Source organism: Cervus canadensis, chromosome 3 (assembly GCF_019320065.1).
Source record: "Cervus canadensis isolate Bull #8, Minnesota chromosome 3, ASM1932006v1, whole genome shotgun sequence".
NCBI lineage: Eukaryota > Metazoa > Chordata > Mammalia > Artiodactyla > Cervidae > Cervus > Cervus canadensis.
In genome coordinates, this window is record NC_057388.1 from 40,788,753 (window position 1) to 40,805,230 (window position 16,478).

Genomic DNA, 16,478 nt, shown 5'->3' on the forward strand with positions numbered 1-16,478 from the left:
TGCTAGCCCGTAGCAGTCAAGAGGCGGGCCCAGTGCCTTCTTTGATAGCCATCTTTTTGACAAACCGGATTGTACGAAAAAGTCGGTTGGTTTGCACTGGCGGCTGAATAGTCCAATTAATTCAGGGGAGGGAGCTTCTGCGCTCTCTGATTGGCGTTCTCTCTACCTATAGGAGAGGCCCAGGGCGGTTAGACCCTGCCCCGGATGTGGGCGCGGCTCTGAGGTAGACCTGAGAGACCCTGCACTGTGGTCGTTTGAAGCGGCGAAATTGAGGTCTCTTTTTCTTGACTATCATGTGATGGCTTCTGGATTTAATGGGGGAAGAAGTGTGGAAAAGGCCAAGGATCCAAACTGGCGAATTTCCTGATCTTCGAGCCCCTGTCCGCTCTCCAGACAGCGGAACTGCCGGGTGAGTCCAGGGCTCCGACGAGCCGGCATCCCCCGAAGTGCACTCTGCCCCCGCCACCTACCCTGTGTCTGCCTCCCTAGTCGCCGCCCCCATCCCCTCACCCTCCAGCCCCAAATACACCGGATTGGCACCAGGCTTCTGTTTGCATTGTGGATCATATCGTACAAGAAATGCGTTCAACTCTAAAATGTACTGGGCCCACAGTGCAGAATGGGGGGAGTTCGGACAGGGCGCGGCTGTCACACCGTCGGCGTTTGAAGTTGAAGGGTATGGATAGTTTAGAAACGCCCTTAGGAACGCCCTGGAGTTCTATAGACAAGTAGGCCCGAAAACCAGGTAAATGTAAGCAGAACGCTGTTCCTTTGAAGGATGGTCAGTTTGGCCAAGGCTGTTGAAGTAGGTACCTTTTGAAAGTGACTCGTTATCTGGAGGAATTCTTTGTTGTGGGCTCATTAAGCAAAACTGTCTTTGGGATAGGACGAGTTCATATGGAAGTGTACTGCCAGTCGCGAGAGAAGGGAAATGGAGATGGTGTGGCAAGCACCACGGACAAGTTATCGGGTCCACACACACCTGATACCGAGATGTGGTACCTGTGTGGGGGCAGGGCCTGATACCTGTGTGGGGGCAGGGCCCTTTAGATTTCCATTTAGGAGCAGCGCAGGTGCTAGGCGGATAGGCGGTATATACTTAACTGTCTTCAGGTGCAAACATAATCACCTCAAATGAAAAATACTTCAAAATTTTTTGGAGTATGCAGCTCCCCAGCCCTCCTTAAAAGAGAAAGAAGAGAAGTAGTAGGAAACAAATATAATAAATTAATGGGGATTTATGAATAAATTGGAGTTGTATGTCATCATTGTACCCCAGCACCCATGATCCCTCAAGCATCATTTAAATATCAATAGCGTGCTTTTAGTGAAAGTGCACACAAAACTTTGTTGCATCCCACATAAAAAAACTTGCAGCCACAAGGTTGTGTTTTTTTTTTTTTTTGCAGTCTTTTGACCTCCAGCCTTAAAGCACCTGTTTCGAATGCAGTCACCCTTCTTATTGAGTTACTACTCAGACCTATGTGGGGGAAACAAACAAAAAGCTTGACTCATTTAATGGCTGGCTGATAGAAGTGATGTTTAAGCAAATGTATTATCATAAACTTCTTTTTAAAGTTAACAAAAACAGCCAGAGGGATTGGAAACTGGAATTGAGCAAATTCAATTTACAGTATGAAACCCATCTGTAGTTACTAATAAGTACACACCTCTCAATCTCTTCTTCCAAATTTGGTTCCACATCCCATTATGGCAGCCCCTGACCAGGAAAGGAGACTAGAAAATGCCTTCCTGAGAGCAAAAGCATCTTGTTTTTCATACTGCAGTATGAAGTATCTTCAAGCTAAGTAAACAAATTGAGTGCAAGCAGATGGGTAGTGTAAGGGAAAGAAGGGAGCTCGGAGACTCAGATCATTACTGAAATGAAACACATACATACTCTTGCACCATGATAGCTACCCACTGTTTAAAGTAGTAAAGATGTAACAATCAAAGTTAGTCTTAAAATATAATTATTTAAAGATGATAGTCTAGGACATTTATCTAGCCAGTTTCCTCCCCTTTTCCTTATTTTTTTATCTTCCTGCATTTTTACTCCTGTCACCCATACTTTTGTTACCTTCCCCATTACCTGCCTATCTTTTCCTCTTGCCATCTAGTATCCTCTCTCATCCTCAGTCTGTCATTCCCCAGTGGCTTATTTCCTTTTGTTTATAATTTCTCTCCTTTACTGAAAATTTCTTCTTGATCCTTCATCATCCTCATTTTAAGTCTTATCTTTCATTTTCTCTTCTCCCACTGTTTCAAAGGAATAAAATGTTGTCACCTGTTTGCATTTCATTATCTTCTGTTAGCTCCTCGCCCAACTTCATGCAACCTGGCTTCTGACTTGCCATTCTGTTTACCCTTTTTCCAGATGGTCACAAGGCTGATATAAAAACTTGAATAAATATGGAACATACTGTAAACCTGTATGTGAAGATTAAATGTGTTTATACTTAAGTATTACAGATTGATGGATTCCTATCAAAATTCCAAGTTTTTTAAATTTCATGATTTTGAAAAACTGGAAGGGCCAAATAACAAAATATTTTGGAGAAGAAAATAGTAAATAGATACAAGGCCTCCCAGATACTAAAACCTATCTAGTAACAGTGATACAGTACTAGTGCAAAACAGACATCGATCAGTAAGACAGGATAGGACTGTAAGAAATAGCCCCAATTATTAGACAATTTAGCACCTAATAATCCCAAAACAAGTTTTTTAAGTGGTTTTGATTATTGGGTAGCAAGTAGTAAAAAAGCTATATACCACAAACCAAAAAAATGGGTATTACTAAAAATAGTTTTAGACTAAGAAAATAGGTATTTATAAGAACTTTGAGAAAATTTGATTTAAAAAATGTTAGACCCATAGATTTAGCTATGTGAAAATCCAGTGTTACCAATGTGTTCTATGTTACTTAGCCCAGTGACCTCTGTACAATCATAGTTCTACTTAATGTTGTAATTTTTTTTAACTGTTCCCTCCTTATTAAAACTCCTCTCCTGGCTTTATACCACCCTTTCTTTGATTTTGAATGCTTTTTCTTAGTATTCCTTGATACTGAATGAAAATTAATAGGTGTGCAAATGTACAAAGAAAGGTTAATTAAGAACATCCCTGAGGTACAGGAAAAAGATCCTGAGTGCCTGGATTTGTGTGACAACAATGAAGAGAAACAGGCTGTTTTTAAAACATCTTGAATAGAACTTATACCCAGTGGATATACTAAAAATTGTATTTTGTCACAGCTGTATGGAATGATGGATGTGATGTTGTCAAAGATGGCTACAAATTTGATGGATTATGAAAGGGAGATGGTAAAATGTTTTCAAAATTAGGAAATCTGAGAGTGAAAGAGCCAGCTTTGTAAACCAGGAATAGAAATAATTTTTTTTTCTGGTACCAAAATTTACGATCTTGACTTTTTTTTTTTTTTCTTCTCTTAGGGTATATTTTCCTTTTTTCGACCCTGCAACAGCTTCTTTAAACTGTTTAAATGAGAATGTCCTTGGCTCAGAGAGTACTACTCACCTGGCTTTTCACATTACTCTTCTTGATCATGTTGGTGTTGAAGCTGGATGAGAAGGCACCTTGGAACTGGTTCCTCATATTTATTCCAGTCTGGATATTTGATACTATCCTTCTTGTCATGCTGATTGTGAAAATGGCTGGGCGATGTAAGTCTGGCTTTGACCCTCGACATGGATCACACAATATTAAAAAAAAAGCCTGGTACCTCATTGCAATGTTACTTAAATTAGCCTTCTGTCTTGCACTCTGTGCTAAACTGGAACAGTTTACTACCATGAATCTGTCCTATGTCTTCATTCCTTTATGGGCCTTGCTGGCTGGGGCTTTGATAGAGCTTGGATATAATGTCTTTTTTGTGAGAGACTGACTTCTAAGGACATCAGATCATTTTATTGCTGATCAGCAAGCTATTATTAAAGTTTACTGAATCTTTGCAAGCTTGAAGAATGCCAGAGAACTGAGAAAAATACCAAATGTAATTTTATACTGCTTCCATTAAAATAATCTTGGTGACTTCTAGTTGACCCAAAACCTGATTATTCCGTATTTGAGTTATTAATACCCTTATTGTCCTATATGAATAAAGTTTGTTTTGGATCTTATGTTTCTACTTGACTCTTGAATAATCTGTTTTAAGTATGTGGTCAATATTAAAAGTAAGTAAACATAAACTAAAGTAAGTAAAAGCCTTTAGTAAGTAAAAGTAAAGTAGGTAAAGTAAACGTAAAAAAGTAAAAGTAAGTAAAAGCCTTTAAGTAAAGTCTTTAGTCTACATATTTGAATAGACATTTAGTATATCATGGCCCCATTATGATGAACGTAAATAGTCATTTGTGCTTCTCAATTATGAAGGATAAAACCTAGTTACTGAAATAATTAGGGGTGCCACTTAAGGTTTATATTCAAAAAGAATCTAAGAGTTTTGAGTTTTTTTCATTTGTTTTTATCTAGGCTACCTTCATTGTTATCTTCGCTTTCCATTTGGAACAAATAAATTAGAGTAGCATATTAAAAACTGAGCAGAAGGTTGCCTCTTCCTAATGTTAGGGGAACCATCCATCCCATTTATGTCAGGACAGTCCAGGTTATGCCTGTTGGTCTGGGGTCTCAGGGAGGTAGTTCCCCTTTCTTACAGGTGTCTTGGTTTGGAAATTCCAGATGCCCCTACCAATCCCAGTGAAACAGGTGGCAGTAGGGCTTCCCCAGCGGCTCAGCCATGAAGAATCTGCCTGCAGGGTAAGAGCTGCAAGAGACGCAGGGTTGGATCCCTGGGTCAGGGAATATCCCCTGGAGAAGGAAATGGCAGTTCACTCCAGTATTCTTGCCTGGAGAATCCCATGGAAGCGACTTAACAGGCACATAGGTGGCAGTACTTAAAAGAATTCCAGAGTCTTAAGTGTCTTACAACCCTAAAGCAGGGTCAGGGTGATTGTTTTTGCCCCATACAGCCCTCTCAGCTTTGGGAGTCTCTAAAGTAGTATTGTGTTCATTTTAAAAATATTTAACAAGAAAATGATTTTTGGCTGCTAGTACTTGAGTGTGTTACCAGCTCAGTCATACCCGACTCTTTGTGACCCCGTGGATGGTAGCCTGCCAGGCTCCTCTGTCCATGGAATTGTCCAGGCAAGAATACTGGATTGGGCTGCCATTCCCTTCTCCGGGGGATCTTCCTGACCCATGGATCAATCCTGTGTTGCAGGCAGATTGTTTACCATCTGAGCCACCAAGGAAGCTTGAGAAGATTGCTTAAATAGAGCATTGTGATCTAGTTCTCCCGGGTGGCTTAGAGGGTTAAGTGTGTGTCTGCGTGCAATGCAGAAGACCCGGGTTCGATCCCTAAGTCAGGAAGATCCCCTGGAGAAGGAAATAGCTAACCCACTCCAGTACTCTTGCCTGGAAAATGCCATGGACCGAAAAGCCTGGGAGGCTGCAGTCCATAGGGGTCGCCAAGAATCAGACATGACTGAGCGACTTCACTTTCCTCTCTTTTCTTCTTTGTAGACAGATAACATGACAAAGTTTCAGACACAACACTACAAATTAATACTGCTTAACTCTTCATTTGAAACTACAGAGCTAGGTTAAATGAAAAAAAAAAAACTGATTACAAATGTTTTTCTATCTTATAATTGGTATATATTAGTATTTTGGATATGTAAAAATAGGATTAAGAAGGATAGTTAATATGGGGAACATAATGTTCCAAGACTTGACTAGCTATTCCTAATTCAGATGAGAAATCTAAACTATTTGTCCCTGGAATCTATTATTGGGTATATTCAAAGTAGAAGAAAGCTTTTGTGTCTGAGAAACCAGATAAGGTTTTGTAGTTTAGGAAAACCTGTATTTGTGAAAGTATCACTAAGTATAATCTCTCATAGAGAAAAGGAAAAGGAACAGCATTACATGCAAAGAATCAGCTAGGCCAGGAGTCAGTAAAGTTATTTTGTAAAGGGCTGTATAGTAAATACTTAAACCTTTTGTATGCCATATGGGTTTGTCACAACTATTCAGCTTAGCTCATATGATAAGAAAGCAGTCACAGACCCTAGCTATGGTCCAATAAAAGTTCATGGACAATGAAATTTAACATTGTATGATTGCCACATATCAAAATATTCTTTTGATTTTTGTTTCAACTATTTAAAACTGTTAAAACCATTCTTGCCTTACAGGCTATACAAAAAGCAGGTAGTGGTCTAGATATGGCCCATGGGCAAAGTAGTTTGCTGACCCCTGAGCTATAGGCCATAAAATAAGCAAAGCTAGAAATTTTTATGACACTACTAACAGGAGAGGTGGGGCTGGTCTCCAAGAAAAGGGAAAGAGGTTTAGGTTAAGAATTGTATGTAAAACGCAGCACAATAAACAACTTGTTTACATGTAAGGATCAACCAATCTTAAGTGTCTGAAAGAGTCCCAGAAAGTAGAACTCCTCTTTCTTAATTTTGGTGTACTGCCACACTAAATAAGCAACTTTATTATTGATGTGTGCCTCCCTGATCTGGACACCAGGTATTTTTGTTTTTTCCCCACACCACCAAGAATTAACTCAGTTCCGACACTAGTGGAGGTAGAAGATAGAGTCATATCCCATAAGCAGTCTCAGAAGACTGCACCTTTTCCTTCCCCTCCCAACGTCAGATGCCAATCACAAATTCAGGTTGTCACCTTGCTTCTGACCTACCTGCTCTAGACTGCAGGTTCCCGTGCCCCTCTCGAGTTTGATTAATTTGCCAGAACAACTCACGTTAACTCAGAGAAACATTTCACTTACTAGAGCACCAGTTTACTATAGGATATTAACTCAGAAACAGCCAGGTGGAAGAGATTCACAGGGCAAGGTATGGGGAAGAGGTACAGAGTTTCCATGCTCTCTGTGCACACCACTCTTCCCCATCTCCTCATGTTGACCAACCTAGAAGCATTCTGAACCCTGTACTTTTGGGATGTTATGCAAGCTTGATTACATAGGTGTGATTAATTAAATCATTAGCCACTGGTGATTGAAATCATCTCCAGCCCTGGGGGAGAGAAGGGGACTGACAGTTTCAACTCTAATCACCAGGTTGGTTCCCTTGGCAACTGGCCTCAAACCTAGGACCTTTCCAAAAGTCTCCCCATTAACATAAATTCAAAAGACACCTTATTCACAGTTATCACTTGGGAAATTACAAGGGTGTCCAATTCCTGTGCAAGGAACAGGGATGAAGACTAGATATATATTTTAACTTCTTAAAAGCCAGTATCACAGTCTCAGTAATTGGGATATACTTTAAGAAATGAAATTATACTTAAAGTCAGGAAAAGCAAAACTAATGTAATAATACATAAACAGTAAGTACTGCAGAAAATTATCTTCTAGATTTTAACTACAGGATACTTCCTTAGTAGAGATGTTTACTGATGGTATTTATAAAAAGAACACTTTGCTTTTAGAAACAAACTTGAAATATTTTAGTGAAGCCATTAATTACCAGGTGGTAATGTAACAGGTTGGAATAAGGGTAGAGGCAGAGGACTGCAGGCAGCCTAGAACAGTTTATGCTATTTTAAGAATCTAGATGAGATGAAGATCTATGACTGTGAACGTCTACTATAACAAGAGGAGTAGACAAATTATAGACATTTTTGGGGTCAACACAAGAAAATATTTAACAATACATTGTAGAACTGATCCTTGAACAATGTGCGGTTTGGAGCACTGACCTCCATGCTGGCAAAGCCACCTATAATTTACAGTTGGCTCTCTGGCCCTCCACATCCGAGGTTCCACATTCTTGGATTCAATCAGTAACAGGTTGTGTAGGAATATGGTACAGGTTGAAAAACGTGTTATTAGTGGACCCTTGCAATTCAAACCTGTATTGTCCAAGAGTCAACTGCACACAGAGGAAAAGATACAGAAATCAGATTACCATGAGATGACTGTGTAGAGTGATACAACAGCAAAATTAGGAGGGAATGAAACAGCTAATTCTTGGGGGCAAGGGTAAAGAGAAGAATTTAGATTTGATAGCATGGATCATTAGAGGTTAAGTAAGAAACCAAGGCTGACTGAAGTCATGGTGTCATGAAGATAGTTCAGGGACATAACCTAAAGACCTAAAGGGAAGAATCAGAGAGACTGCCTTAAATGGTGGTGGTGGTGGTTTAGTTGCTCAGTCGTGTCTGACTCTTGCAACCCCATGGACTGTAGCCCATCAGGCTCCTCTGTCCATGGGCTTCTCCATGCAAGAATACTGCAGAGGGTTGCCATTTCCTTCTCCAGGGGCCTTAAATAGTAGTGGATGGGTAAAAGACACCATCCAAAGAAACCAAAAACAATGAAAAACTCCCAACAGGTCATGTAGAGTTTTACTGAGTAAATGATCAATAACAAGAGTTACAGGGGTTAAATGGCAGTATTAAGACTTGGAGTCACTGGATTTGATAGTCAACAGTTGGGAGAATCACTTCGGTTGAACAATTAAATTTGAGAATTAAAATGAAATTTTAGTGAGATGAAGTGAAGCAGACAGATTTCCAAGAACTTTGTTAGGAAGACAGAGGGAACAAGAGCATAAAGTCAGACTCAAGGTTTTTTTGTTTTTGTTTTTTAGACAGACGAGATTTTTGACATAAAAATCAATCAATTCAGTTAAGAAACAAAATTTCTGGATTTCCCTGTTGTTCCAGTGGTTGAGAATCTGCCTTGCAATGCAGAGGACGTGGGTTCAGCCCCTGATCAGGTACCTAAGATCCCACATGCCTTGGGGCAACTAAGCCTGTGCACCACAACTACTGACCACAACTAAGACCGATGTAGTCAAATAAATAAATAAATGTTAAAAAAAAATTTTTCAGAGTGGAGTGGGGATTGAACTGTCTAAAAGTTTTAAAACACTGTTAACGTAAAATATTTGCAAGTATGTTGACCTGCCTCTCAGTCTGCACACTTAGTAGTATTCAGCAGTACAGAAGCAATGAACTTTATAGGGAAGGGTAAAGATTTAACATTTTAGGGACTCCCATGGTGGTCCAGTGACTAAGACCCCACATTCCCAATGCAGGGGCCCCAGGTTTGATCCCTGGTCAGGGAACTAGATCCAACATGCTGCAACTAAGAGTTCACAGTCTGCAACTGAAAAAAAAAAAACCAAAAAACAAAACAATTCGTACATGCCACAGCTAAAAGATCCTGCATGCCCTGCAATGAAGACTGATTGCAACTAAAAGCTGGGGCAGCCAAATAAACATAAAAATATTTTAAAATCAACATTTTAAAAACATAAATGCATAAAATCTAAACTTCAAAATGTGTTGAATTTCAGAGTTTCATATTTTAATAGTACAGTTCTGAGAAGGTAGAGAATAGTAACAGAGCATACAAGTAGTACAAATTCTACTTTTAATTTCTAGTTAACATAATCCAGTTTCCTACATTTTGTTCTCAGGTCATTCACATTCCCTGTTTGGGTCTGAAGTCCTGAAGGGAAGATAAATGCAAAATTTTTAGAAAGATGTATTCCCCTTCCTTTCCCTGTTCTCCCAGTAGAGAGATGATATACAACATCTGTAAACTTAAAAAAGGAAAGACATCACTGCTTTTAGGTTCCTTGTGCTTAACATTCTAAAAAACTCACTCCCATCTGCAGTATGTAGTGGGTTACATGAAGAGTTGAACAGAAAAGCCAGAACAGAGATAGGATTTTACAGCCCTCTTGAGTTGTCCTCAGAACTTTCTTATTTGAGGTATACTGTCAGAACCCAATCTTACCAAACAAAACTCTTTCTATGCACATTCTAATATAACTTTTTCATAGCACATTCTAAAACCAGTAAAATTTTGTTTACTTATCAACAGTAGTTAAACAAGAGGAAGGAAGATTAAGAATGAGCTACATATAAAACCCATCAAGTAACATTTTACCAGGCTAAAAGTATTTTGAAAACAATGGCACTTTTGTCCTTTCCACCTCAAGATAAAAAGTCATATCTAGAGGGAAGGGAGGCAATTTACCATTACACCCCGGCACCCATACCTTCCTAGTTTAGCAACCTTTTTTAAAGTGAGCTTTACTTTTCTTCTCTCTGTTGACAAAAGTCAACTGTTTCATAGTTTTTAAGAGAAAAAACAGTTTTCAGATTAGAATCACTTTCAAGATCTTATGGTTTCTGTTGAAGATAAACAAGAACTTCAAATATGGTAAGATGAAAATAAAATGTCAAATATAAAAAAATAATTACAAAACAAATTTAAATTATCACAATTATCAATTTTAGTATTTATTGAAAGGTGGAAGACAAGGAAAATTCCTCTCCAACTTCAAAAATAAATCCTGCACCTTTGCTAAATGCAAAATAAACTGATATTTGCTTTACATGACAATGAAATTACCCCCAAAAATAATTAATCCAAATATACCAAAAGAGTGCTAATCTATTATTTACAAAGATGATCTTACCTGCCATAAGTATTCAGGAAAAACCTGTTTTACATTCAGGAACACTAATGAAATAACCTTGAATACTTAACCCAAGAAATAAAGTATTTCCTACCTTCCATGACCACCCCGCCGCCAGTTACAGAATGGATAAAAAAATGAATACATGTGGAAACAAAACAGTATTTCCAATAACTTTATAACACATGCATGCATGCACGCATGCGCACACACACAACCACACACACACAGTGCTGCGCTAGATCAACCTAATCTTTAAGGTCAATAGCTGTAGCGACAAAGAAGATAATAAATATGGCTTTAGTAAAAGTTTTCAACCAAATATCACAAATGCTTAATTCTTTTGATAGCTAACCTGAGTATGGAATATATATTACTTACCAAAGAGGATATGACCAAAAATAATTAAGAAGGAAAAAAAAAAAAAATCTCTGTAGCAGACACCACTAAGGTACCTTAGTTTCGCTTTTTTTTGTAAAGGTCTGTATAGCAATTTAATAATTTACATAATAACATTTATTCCCTATAGTATAAGTTCATATAGAAACTATCTTATGTGCTTTATTGTTCTGGTCCAAGAAATTGGCAATAATAACAGAAAAGTTTTGTTCCGATAAAGAACTGGAGTGGACTAGCTAGGAAAACTTTTTAATACAATATTGAAATAAGAATTATTTGTATGTAGCAAATGGAGCCAATAAGCTCTCAGGTTGCATCTGGAGAGAATTTTAAAATTATAATCTGTAAGACAGAAAGATAAGCGTGACTCAAGGTAAAGGCTGAATCTTGAAAATCTGGGTTCACTGGCTTGTATTTCACCTCTACGGGGATGTATGCATTTTACAACACAATTAAAATTTCAAAATATGGAGATGTTTGACAATAGGTTAAAAAGGAAACTACACTTAAAAAGTAACCACTCTGGTTGTTTTAGGTATGTCTTTAAAAGTTTAAGGCTCATATATTTTGGAGGGATATCCTAAAGACATTTTCTTACAGTATGGTCTCATGCATCTATGTGTGTGACACTGGAAAAATGGAGCTAAAGCAAACCATGTTAAATATCCCACCCTTCACTTAAAAAAATAAAAACCTAAACATTTTAATCACATTCTCTCTCAATTTTCAATACTGGTTTATTATAAACTTCTTGTCTCTCCCCAAAGTAGGTATAAATACATAAATTTAGCTTAAAATTGAAGATAAAGGTAGTGAGAAGCAAGATAAGAAAGTTATAAAACAAAAACCCTATTTACATTTTGATGATTTATACTTTCCTTACTCCATGAAAATTCATATGCTGCAAATAGATTGATTTCTTACAAACCATTGATATTTCTGTATCATATTTGCCTGCCCTTTTAAATTGGAGGTCAGAAATGACACCATTGCTACAGTTTATTATTTCTAGCGAAATGCCTTCAAGTGGCTTCTCCCTCATCAGAGAGATAAAGCAGCTTTATGGGCCAGCATAGAAGCCACTGAATGGGAACAGCTACACAAGCTCAAAAGGCAGCAGCACAGAGAACTCCAGCTGAAAGTATCAACCAAAGCATGAGCCCAGAAAAATACCAAATTCAAGTTAAAGAAAATAAATTGCAAATGTAGAGTTCTTAACATCAAAGCAAACATTAGAGACATTTGCTTGACTTTTATTACAATAATGAAAGCAATTTGAAACAGTGCTAAAGTCCATCATTGAAGAGATTTGTTTTAATCATCTTTGGCAAGGCACTGGCAATCTTGTTTCCTATGCCAGTTTTCCAGAGCTTCTTTTCAAAGAAAAAAAAAATCTAAGTTGTTTACTTTAGTAAGGTAGGGAGAGGGATGCTTAGAAAGATCAAGTAACAAATTTTATTTTGTTAATTATACTTCTGTATATGGCAGTTAAGTCACTGCTCTTATTTTAATATGCTGTATTTGCCATCTTTTTCTCCTGTTACTCAAGAAATATGTAATAAAATATTTTAACTGCACGCAATTAAACTTTCTGTAACTGAGCATTTTTTTCCCAGCTACTATTAGATACAGTATAGGTGCTGATTAATAAGAAAATTTTCTCCACTTCTTATTCCACACACTACAAAGAAAATTCACGTAATAGGGCTATATAATCTGGCCACATAACTTCATTAGTTAGAAGGGTTAGATACCACTAAAATACCTTTTCTCTCCAAACTTATAACATTTTTCTATTACCTAAACTGCTTTCTTAACATTGAAATATTTTAAAATATATTCCAGGGAGTATAGGAAGTTTCACATACTCATTCAGCGATTTATGAAGTTATGCAAAATATGGTAACATATATATATATTCCCATACATACACACACACATAAATATGCTTTCATAACTGAATCTTGGTTTTAAAAATGCTTGCACAGTGTGGGGAACTTAAATATTAATTAGATTTGAATACATACAGTTGCACTCCATTAGCACTTGATATACCAGCAGAAACATAACAGATGAAATAAATGATTTAAATGAATGTTTTTTGTTTTTTGGCAGACCCGACAGAAAACATGTTTATTGTTATGAACCTTTATTAAGTGGCTCACATTTCAGTATAAATCACACTAAAAAGATTTTTTAAAAGCTATTTACACTACAGTGCTGACACATTTAAAATGGAAAAGAAAAAAACTGGTATAAATAAACTCTATGGAAAAGCCTTAATTGTCAAAAAAGAATTCTGGCTCATATTACAAAATATATATATATATATATATATGGTAATGTCAGCTCTATTCTAAAACCTACAACTCCAACTCAAAGGATTTTTTTTAAAGACTGCTTTGTTTAAACCTGCAGTGTTGACAGTGCTTCTGGCCCTAAGTGCTTTGCTACTTCACAGTTATGGACAGGCACTGAGGAATGTTACAAAGCTACTTAAATTATATTTTGTAACAGACTTGGGAGCAAGTCCTCCGCTTGCTTTCAGAATTCATGAATCTTTATTACACTATTAAGTTTAGGGAAAAAAAATTTAAATGGTATGTACAAATTTAACACAAAACGTCATCATCTTTTCTCTCTTGATTTGAATGTGTTGAACTATGTTGCCTTGTATCAACTAGACTTATGAGACTTCCAGGACACAATTCTTCCTTTAAATCTTTGTTGCTATTTTCAAATTTAGAGTCCACTTCAATCTTAAATTCTGTAAATTGAACATGATCCAATTTTGCTTTAACATTCTTGCTATCCATATTATTCGGTCCTCCAGTCTTTTCAGGAATATAAACATTCACAGGTTCTTCCTTGATTCTTACAGATGCAACAGGTTCATGTTTAATCTGCTGTAATTCATATTTAGAATGAAGTTTGTCTGAAAAAATAGAATCCAAGGAGGTTTTGCTTACAGCACAAATCGTGCTGTCAGTGTGAGGTCCAAGAACTGATGACGTGGAATCTGGTGATGTGCCTGTTTCATGAGTAACTGTATTCTGAGCAGTGTCCTCCTGTGAATGATACAACTTGAGCCGAACATGCCATGCTAAACTGCATACCGCTGAAACTGTCTTGAACTGATGAACAACATTCCTTGGAATAAAATAAATGTCATTATCATACAGCTGAATCCTGGCATAGCGAATGCCTTCCCTCCTCAGTTGATTAAGTTTTGCATCATCAACCCACTGGACACACTAAAACAAAACAAAACACAAAATACCAGTAAGCCTTTTCCACAATAAAAATTAAATTGAGGATAATAATAGTTTTAAATATACCTGGGACAGTGGAGGTTCATGTAAATCTAACTGCATTCGTTGAACTACTTCTAAGAAATCTTCAGCATGAAAACAAATTACATCTTTGGTTATTCGGGGTTGATCAGGCCTAAAAAAAGAACAAGAGATAATGAAGAGTCTGCCATTAATGTTTTACTCTGCTAAGTCTTTATTAAATTCAAAGCAGAAGGGACTTCCATGGTGGTCCACTGCTTAAGAAGAATCCACATTGCAATGCAGGAGACGTGAGTTCCACTCACAGTCAGGATCCCACACGCCATGGAGCAACTAGGCCTGGGTACCACAGCTACGAGCCCACACACCCCGGAGCCTGTGTGCCACAACGACTGAGCCCATGCACCGCAACTAGAGTCCATGTGCTGAAATGAAAGACCCCACATGATCCAAGAGACCCTGCTCGCTGCAACTAAGACCCAATGCAGCCAAATATATATATATATATGTCCATATACACACACACACACACACATATATATATATAAATTCAAAGCAAAACTAGTTTATGGTCAAAATCAAAGTAGTATCTTAGAAATAAATTGTAATTAGAAGACCACTTTACATATTTAAACAAAGGATAACACTATGAGATTTAACCTAAATATGGATAAAACAACTCATTTTATTATTTATATAATATATAGGCATAGCAGAGCAGAAACTTTATCCATTGATCAAGGAAGGGAGAAGAACAAAGGAAATTTTAAGGTAGAAGGAAGACATGTCATCAGGACTCTTGGAAAGAGGAGGGGATTTCCAGAAGCAGCCACATCTCATTTTATTATGGCTATATGTAACGATGTTTTGAAAAATTATATTGACTTGACTTGGTTAAATTATGCAAATCAAAAAACTAAGTGTTTATAGTTAAGGTCAGTACTTCAACAAATTAAGTATGTAATTAAAAACACAACATAGAAGTCAGAGGTAAATATGGAGAGGAAGGGAATACATTCTTTCAATCTAGGCGTATATAACTGCAATGATACAGTAAATCCCTAAATAACTTTTAAAAAAGTTAAGAGACATTTATTAGGAAAGTGCTTATAAAGTAAACTGTTACCATTCTACTTGTGGAGGTTAATAGTATCTTTAATTATACTTCTAAACACACCCAAACTCTTCAATTAATTAATAATATACACATACATGTTTATAAAAGATGCTCAAAATGGATTCTGGAATTCCAAGCAAAATAAATACCACCCCCCCAATCATATTGAGGCAAATCATAACCAATTTATTTTAATAAACTAGTGATAAAGAGAAAATCTAAAACTTATGCATATTAATATACAGGGAAAGAGTGTAAGAATGATTGCACGCTACATCAGAGACAATGCAAGCCAGAAGAAAGCAGACTATCTTTAAAGTATTTGAAATAAAAAGTAAATCTAGAATTCCGTATCCCCAAAAATATCCTTAAGAAAGCGTGAGATAAATAATTTTCAGACAAAAACTGAGAGAACCTGTCACCAGAAGATTGCACAACAAAGAATGTCAAAGAACTTCTTCAGGCTGAAGGAAACTGATATTTCAATGAAAATGCAGATCTATTCAAAGCAATGTAGGATGCAAGTAATAGTAAATATGAAAGTTATTTTATTCTTATTTTTAAAATATTTTCAGAAATATATCCTTAATGCCAAAGGAAGCAACATATGAGGGGGGGGGGGTGATGTTATAGAATATAGAAAGCAAAATGTATAATAATTAACACAGAGGCCATAAATGGGGGCATGGAAAGATGGCAATACACTGTTGAAAATTCTTACACATTATACATAGAAAAGTATGATATTATTTAAAGATACACTATGATAACTTTAGGGCAACCACTACTAAGCAAATAGTTAGAGGTATAACAGTGCATGCTCAGTTGTGTCTGCCTCTTTGCAGCTCCATGGACTGAAGCCCACAAGGTTCCTCTGTCCATGGAATTTTCCAGGCAAGAATACTGGAGCAGGTTGCCATTTCCTACTCCAGGGGATCTTCTCAACCCAGGGATGGAACCCATGCCTCCTGTGTCTCCTGCCTTAGCAGGTGGATTCTTTACCACTGTACCACCTGGGAAGTCAGTGGAGATATAATGAAACACTAAAAAAGGTAAGAAAGGAAAGTGGGGAAAAGGAATGAACTGACGTATAATATGGAGTCTTTCAATCCATAAACAAGGTATATCTCTTAACATCTCTGTAAATCTTATTTTTCTCATTGGTGTTTTGTAGTTTTTAGT

The 16,478-nt window shown here is 37.0% G+C and overlaps 2 protein-coding genes and 1 long non-coding RNA gene across 4 annotated transcripts in view; 2 read left to right on the forward strand and 1 right to left on the reverse strand.

Annotated features, from left to right (window-relative positions):
• The first annotated feature begins 201 nt into the window (after positions 1 to 201).
• TMEM60 (transmembrane protein 60) lies at positions 202 to 4,142 on the forward strand. The gene is made up of 2 exons (XM_043462943.1): positions 202 to 409; positions 3,456 to 4,142. The coding sequence occupies exon 2, from the start codon at positions 3,506 to 3,508 to the stop codon at positions 3,905 to 3,907; it is 402 nt and encodes a 133-aa protein (XP_043318878.1). The 5' UTR covers positions 202 to 409; positions 3,456 to 3,505; the 3' UTR covers positions 3,908 to 4,142.
• A 6,135-nt stretch (positions 4,143 to 10,277) lies between these two features.
• Positions 10,278 to 16,478, reverse strand: part of RSBN1L (round spermatid basic protein 1 like) — a 79,754-nt gene continuing 73,553 nt past the window's right edge. The window contains exons 7-8 of the mRNA XM_043462944.1: positions 14,225 to 14,333; positions 10,278 to 14,140 (exon numbers count right to left, since the gene is read on the reverse strand). Coding sequence (XP_043318879.1) covers positions 13,499 to 14,140; positions 14,225 to 14,333 — 751 coding nt within the window. The 3' untranslated portion in view covers positions 10,278 to 13,498. The remainder of the gene's footprint in view (positions 14,141 to 14,224; positions 14,334 to 16,478) is intronic.
• The window catches only part of LOC122438265, a 35,476-nt gene continuing 34,465 nt past the window's right edge, over positions 15,468 to 16,478 (forward strand). For both annotated transcript variants that reach the window (XR_006268504.1, XR_006268505.1), the window contains exon 1: positions 15,468 to 16,348. This is a non-coding gene — a long non-coding RNA (uncharacterized LOC122438265). The remainder of the gene's footprint in view (positions 16,349 to 16,478) is intronic.

Excerpts from the sequence above, each read along its gene's own strand:
- TMEM60 (XM_043462943.1), top strand. The coding sequence starts at position 3,506 with ATGAGAATGTCCTTGGCTCAGAGAGTACTACTCACCTGGCTTTTCACA.